General features: G+C 45.1%; 1 protein-coding gene across 2 annotated transcripts in view; it reads right to left on the minus strand.

Moving 5' to 3' along the window:
• Positions 1-6,664, minus strand: part of Helb (helicase (DNA) B) — a 29,403-nt gene extending 22,739 nt beyond the window's left edge. Inside the window, exons 1-3 of one of the 2 annotated variants that reach the window (NM_080446.2) lie at positions 6,339-6,619; positions 4,487-4,882; positions 2,540-2,709 (exon numbers count right to left, since the gene is read on the minus strand). In NM_080446.2, coding sequence (NP_536694.2) covers positions 2,540-2,709; positions 4,487-4,882; positions 6,339-6,516 — 744 coding nt within the window. In that variant the 5' untranslated portion in view covers positions 6,517-6,619. Of the gene's footprint in view, positions 1-2,539; positions 2,710-4,486; positions 4,883-6,338 lie in introns of both variants that reach the window. The other variant, XM_017313781.2, reaches the window with a different exon arrangement.
• Between the last annotated feature and the right edge of the window lie 258 nt (positions 6,665-6,922).

Raw genomic sequence — 6,922 nt, forward strand, 5'->3', positions numbered from 1 at the left:
ACATATATTTCCACAAAATTTGGGGTGAAAAGGTTGTCTAGCTAACACATCGTTGATGATTTTGGGTTCTTTTGGTTTGATTTTGTCATAGCAATTTTTTTTTAACTGCCTTGTAATCGGGCAGTTCTATAAATTACAAATCAGTTTTCAATGTCAAACAACGCTACGCAGCACACATGCAGGCATCTCCTGATTTATTCTTTGCCAGGTCTCCTACAGGCAACATCACGAATGGTTTCTTCCTCCAGAACTGACTCCCACGTTGGAACACCCATCCCTTTCCTCAACTCTTTAAGAACCATGTAAGATAACAATTACTACTTGCCTAGGGAAAGAGCTTTAGCACACACACACACACACACACACACACACACACACACACACACACTCTTAATTAATCAGTCCAGTGAAATCAGTTTAACATGTAATATGTAAGATTCCCAGTGGAGAGGCATCCTTCACTGACATTGAATTTGCAGGGGCCTTAGCACATATTGGGAAGTGAACAACTGTCTTATTCTCTTGGCTTGCTTGGTTTGCCATGTGTTTATCGATAATTCTTCCCAAACACTACAAAGGAGGCATCTCACCACATTATCCTTCACCTCCATTATCTTCATGGGGATGCCCTTCCTGGGGAACTCTGTTCCTTTTATAGACTACCTAGTGTTCTCTCAAAAGTCAAACACTAAAGTCCCTACTGTCTCAGAATTGCACTCCATTTGGAGACAGTGCCTTTCAAAGAGGTTGTAGTGGCTATTCCTGGTTGTCAACTTGACTATATCTGGAATGAACTACAATCCAGAATTGGAAGGCTCACCTGTGATCCTAATCTGGAGGCTGGGAGATACAAATTTCTGACCTGGATCTTGGTATGGAGATCTTGAGGCATAGTGGCCATGAATCCCAGAAGACAGGGAGATCTCTGAGTTCAAGGTCATCTGGGCCAAAGCAAGTCCCAGATCCAGGGGTGGTGGCACACACCTTTAATCTGGGCCACACCTTCTACTGGAGACCTCCACGAGGACATTGGAAGAAGGAAGATTCGCTCTCTCTTCTTTGCCTGCTTGTCTTGTAGGACTGAGCAACTGCCAGATCCTTGGACTCCCATTCACAGCTGCTGCAGACCATTGTTGGGGAGTTGGACTATAGACTGTAAGTCATCAACAAATCCCCTTACTCTATAGAGACTACTCATAAGTTCTGTGACTCTAGAGAACCCTGACTAATTCAGAGGTGATGCATGTTCAAGAAGGGCACAGCACTGAGTGGGCCGGAAGCTCCTAAGACTGATGTCCTTCGATGAAGGAGTAAGCTCGCTTAAGTTCCCCAGGGAGAGCAACTCCTGCAGTAAAGAGACCGAACACAAAGCTTCTTGATACTAGCACGAAGGTAAGGAGAGACCTGTCCCCTGATGAATGATCCATCACGTTTCCAGGAATCCTTCCTGGCTTAGCTCCCTAAGTCTAGAGCCCCTCTGGAGAAGGTCAACAAAGGGTACCTCTATTTCCTTGCTAGGATGGGAGGCAGAAACCCCTTAATTCTCATACTAAAAGCTGATCAAACTTAATCAACAACATTTTAATTTGGAAAACCACTTGATAGCTACCAAGATTTAAGAAAGACATCGACTCCTAGCACCGTCCTGGTCCACAAGGGCCGCTCTCGACTCTTGATCTCTAACAATAACGACAAATTTGGACTTACATGTAAATGGGGTTACTGGGCCAATTAAGGAGTGAACGACAGCGTGATGTATCCTGAGAACACGTCTGCAGCGGTTGAGACTGGGAAGGGGGAGAGCGTGCTGCAGAACAGAACGAACTCAGTGGAGTCCTGAGAACTGCTGTCCTCAACAAGACTGGCAAATGACAGCTGAGTGGCTGAAAAGCATGTACTACCACGTGACACTGAATGACCAAATTAACAGCAATAATCTGAACGGTATGTACCTCGCTATTTTGTTCTCTGTTGATGATTCAACTGACTTCATTATTCTTTTTTTTTTTTTTTTTTTTTTTTGGCTTTTCAAGACAGGGTTTCTCTGTGTAGCCCTGTCTGTCCTGGAACTCACTTTGTAGACCAGGCTAGCCTCGAACTCAGAAATCCGCCTGCCTCTGCCTCCCGAGTGCTGGGATTAAATGCGTGTGCCACCAAGACCGGCTGACTTTATTATTCATTGACTCTATCCTCGTGTCAGAATTACAGACCTAAGGGAGCTGGAGAGATGGTTCAACGGGCAAGAGCACTGACTGCTGAGTTCAAATCCCAGCAACCACATGGTTGCTCACAACCACCTGTAGTGAGAGCTGACATCCTCTTCTGGTGTGTCTGAAGACAGCTACAGTGAACTTACATATAATACTAAATAAATCTTAGGGGAAAAAAAAATTACAGACCTAAGACATTTCTGTCTATCTGTAACACGCAGTACATCCATATATATTCTCCATGGAAGGAAATTCAAATATTGCCAGATTTGAAGAACTCTGCCTTATATACAAGATGACAAAATGCGCAGACCCAGGGTCTCACTCACCCTCCTGAAGCCCAGCTTCCACGGCTGTGTACCCAGAACATCTTCTATGCATCCCAGCACCCAATCAGAACTCGAGCTGATGAGCCTTTTGAAGTGTCGAGGGAAAAGCGATGGAAGGAATTCCATGACTTTGGGGAATTGCAGAGCTACCATTGCACTTATAAATGCGACTGCAAGAGATCAGGAAAGAGCAAATCAAAGCACACACAAGTGAGCCCAGACAGACGGACCGCGGGAGTGTTCTCTCTTAGCACAATCCGCTCAAGACCCCTAAATCAGGATTATTCAACTTACCTGAAGCACTAAGAAAGTTAATAAAACAATTTCTAGCAAGGTCACTGCTTCCTTTGTTATGAACAGCAAACTTTCTATACACTTAATGCTTGTTATACACTTAATGCTTTAGTCTTTTGTTTGCAACATAATTATAAAAATAAACCTTGAATGCATCCCATAAGGGTAAACTTAAAACCAAGTACAAAGCCAACCACTTATACATTAACCTTTACAATTATTTTCCCAATTGGAACTACGGCCCTTTTGACCTGGAAGTCATTTGGTGTGGTGCAAGCGTCCTCTGCTTTCATGAAGGAAATTCTCTCAGTCTGTGGATGTTCACAGTGAAATCCACGGCGTGCAGCTATTTTAAATCATTTGGAATTGGGATATTTCTAAAATTCCAAAGCTTTCCTTTCTCTTTTGTCTTCTTAAAAACGGGCACTGGGTTCTGTTTTAGTGACTCAGAGTTCTCTCCACAAACCCAAAAGTCAAGAAAGAGAATCGCAGTTTCAAGGTGGAAGCCCTGGATCTTGAAGATGGCCATACAGAATCCACGTCACGGGGGAGGGACACCAAAGGCAACACAACGTTTTCATCAAACCGACTTCCAAGAGGACCCCAGGCGTGCCCAAACTTTTATGTTGTCACAGAAAAGGTTTATGTCTTAAAACCAAACAACTAAGTCACAAAGAAATAAAAATCAATATATCTGACGTCTTTTTTTTTCTTCTGGTTTTCGAAACAGAGTTTCTCTGTATAGCCCTGGCTGTCCTGGAACTCACTCTGTAGACCAGGCTGCCCTAGAACTCAGAGATTACCCTGCCTCTGTCTTGCAAGAGCTGGGATTAAAGGTGTGCGTCACCACTGCCCGGCTAAATATCCTATCTTAAATAAGGTTATTTTCCCTTGAACCATGTTCATAGCTATCCCTGACCACATGTGGCCTGCAGGCTATGAGAAAATTTGTGTCCTCGCTCTTAAATGCTTATAAGAAATAGTTGGGCCTTTTTTTTCTCCATAATCTAAGATAATAATAATATAAGAAGAAGGTGTGGGGATGAGACCCAAGCCTAAATATACAACCCATTTACTTTTCATAGGCACCTTAAACACAGAGGCTGAAAATAACACTGTAAAAAGATTTTAATAATTTGTGAGCCAGGCGTGGTGGCGCACACCTTTAATCCCAGCACTCGGGAGGCAGAGGCAGGTGGATTTCTGAGTTCGAGGCCAGCCTGGTCTACAGAGTAAGTTCCAGGACAGCCAGGGCTATACAGAGAAACCCTGTCTCGAAAAACCAAAAAAAGAAAATAATAATTTTGTGAATGAGACAGAGTTCATGCCCATGGATCAGAAAATGTCACCTGTAGTATAAAAGCTACTAACTTACTTTAAACTGTTAAAAAAATAACAGTTTTAGCCAGGCAGGGTGGTGCACGCCTTCAATCCCAACACTTCTGAGGCAGAGGCAGACGGATTTCTGAGTTCGAGGCCAGCCTGGTCTACCATGTCCATGGTCAAAAAGTTTTACCTCATAGAGCATTTCAGAGTTTCTGATTAGAGATGCTCAATTTATCCGTGGAAGGTACAGCAAAATTAACAGTTGAAGCACTCCAGTCCCTGAATGTCTGGCTGACACCAAAACTCACCAATAGAAATAGTACTTACATGATTTTTCCACTCTCATCTCCTCACCCTGCTGCTCCCTTGGTGTAGACAGCTTTTTATCTTTCTTTTCGGTTTCTCTGTAGAAAAGCCTTAATGTTTCCCAAAGATTTTCAAAGTGTAGATTTTCAAAGCTTGACACTTTTTCTACCCATTTTAAAAATTCCTGTATGCGCTCAGAGGCTAAGTTGCATTCTTTAAGAAAAAGCGAACAGATTTGTTTTTGATCTGGTGGCGACATATCAACCTGTAGAAAGTATGCCGGAAAGCCTTGAACTTGATAGCTCCTGGATCGCTGGGGTTTCAGGACCTGGACCTTCACGCGCCACCACGGACCTTTGAGTGGGAAACGTCCGTACACGGTACATTTCTCTTTAGTATACTCATCAGGGATAGACACTAAATGAGAAGGGGAGATAACAGGAAATTTGTTATGATTTCCCTCGACATTTACCTCACTCTGATCCCCTCACACATACACACAGGCAGCACCCATACAGACATCTACCCGCTACCTGGAACACCTCACTCTGACTGACTCTGTCTACAACAGAATGCTGCTCCATCTGGGTGTTGCTGAAGTAGGCACAATTCAAGCCATGAATCTGATTCTTCTAAATCCAGTCTCCCTATTACCGCCGCCTTAGCCAGTATCAGCCTTTATGTAGGTCTTAAAGAATTTTCCATGGTGCCTCCCTCTGCATGAAGTTACTCAGAGGTACATGCTGCTCCTGGCCAGTTCCTACAGTTACCACAGAGCTCAGCTCAGCGGACTTCTTTAGCAAAGCCGTGTCTGCATCTCATGAATGTCACTTCTCCAAGTGCTGTCTGGTACTAAGTACTAAGTTGGGGTTACTTCTCTGATTAAAGAATGTCTGCCTAGGTGCTATAGACATGATGGCTCAGCCAAGAGCACTGGCTGCTCTGCCAGAGGTCCTGAATTCAATTCCCAGCAACCACATGGTGGTTCGCAATCATCTATAATGGGATCTGATGCCCTCTTCTGGTATGCAGGTATAGATGCAGATAGAGCACTCATGTACACAAAATAAATAAATCTCAAAAAAAAAAAAAAACCAAAATGGCTGCTTAATTCACAAGTAGTATTTCCACTGAGACAGCAACTTCGCCATTTTCTCTCCCTGGCCTGTCCCAGTAGCAAATGCTTGGCCAGGATAGCCAGTTACACTTCCATCAACATGTAATCCTTTCTATTTAATTTCAAACACAGCCAAAGTTGTGTTTAAATTGCCAATGGTCAGTTGCCACACATGGTCCTGGTCAGCAGCTATTACTGTACTAGACCATGAAAATACAATGTGTGTGTGTGTGTGTGTGTGTATGAACATGTATGTGTGAATGTGTGGGCATGTATATGTATGTGTAAGTGTATGTGTGTAAATGTGTATGAGTGTGTTTATGTATGTGTGTATGTATATGTGTAAATCTGTGTGTATGTGAGTGTGTGTGTGTGTGTGTGTGTGGCCGTGTGTTTCCGCGCGCTTGCTCTTTTTCTCAAAGTTGCTTAACAGCAACTCCGTCTCTTATTCAGCCAGCGTGGTACAATAATTAAAGGATTCTGTTTCTGGGTGGGAATGAGGGTGCATCTATTTCCTCGACTGTAAAACTACCCCCAACTGTTAACTTTAAGCGAGACGATATATGAAAAAACCAAGCTTAACACAGTATGTGCTCTGAGTCATTACGACTATTACTACCACATCTAAGTACGGTGAAGCAGCCAGTCACACCACAGGTCTGTCTGTCAACAGTCAAGGACGCTGGGTGCCGGGCAGTGAGAATCGAAAATACTTCTTTGACCCCTGCCAACCCGGCCCGGCTGGCGCTGGCTCACCTCGCGCGCGCCCAGGGAGGCTGCCCGCCTTGATGCCCCCGCTGCAGAGTTCCTCGGCATCCACAAACTCCTCCTCCTGCTCCCCCTCCTCCTCCTGCGCACAATCCTCCTCCTCGTCGTCGCTCTTGTACGGGTGCAGAGGGCCCAGGAGCTCGCGCAGACGATCCTGCCTAGCCATTATCTCTTCGGCGAACTTGGCTCAAAACAACTCTACAAAACCTGGCGCGCGGTGTCCAAAACTGCAACCAATCAACTCGACCCGGGTAAGCCGGTCAGCTTCCGGGAACATCCAGGAGGCGGGCGGTATGGGGGCGTGGTCTGAGCGATGCTCCGCCCCAAAGGAGGAGACTGGTGACAGGCGGGACCAGCAGGCTGGGAGGTACCACGGCGGGCTGGCTGCTGACAGTTTCAGAACTGCTCTTTTTAGAGGTGCTGGGCGTTTCCTGCGGAGAAGGAGACGTGGTGAAAGGTCACGACTCTTGGGCGCAGAGAACCCCGGGAAAGCAGGGCATCCTCTGCCCGCTCTCTTAAAAAGAACACAGCAGAGGCCTCTAAAGACCTTGGGGCACTACCCAAAAGAGTGA

Source organism: Mus musculus, chromosome 10 (assembly GCF_000001635.26).
Source record: "Mus musculus strain C57BL/6J chromosome 10, GRCm38.p6 C57BL/6J".
Classification (NCBI taxonomy): domain Eukaryota; kingdom Metazoa; phylum Chordata; class Mammalia; order Rodentia; family Muridae; genus Mus; species Mus musculus.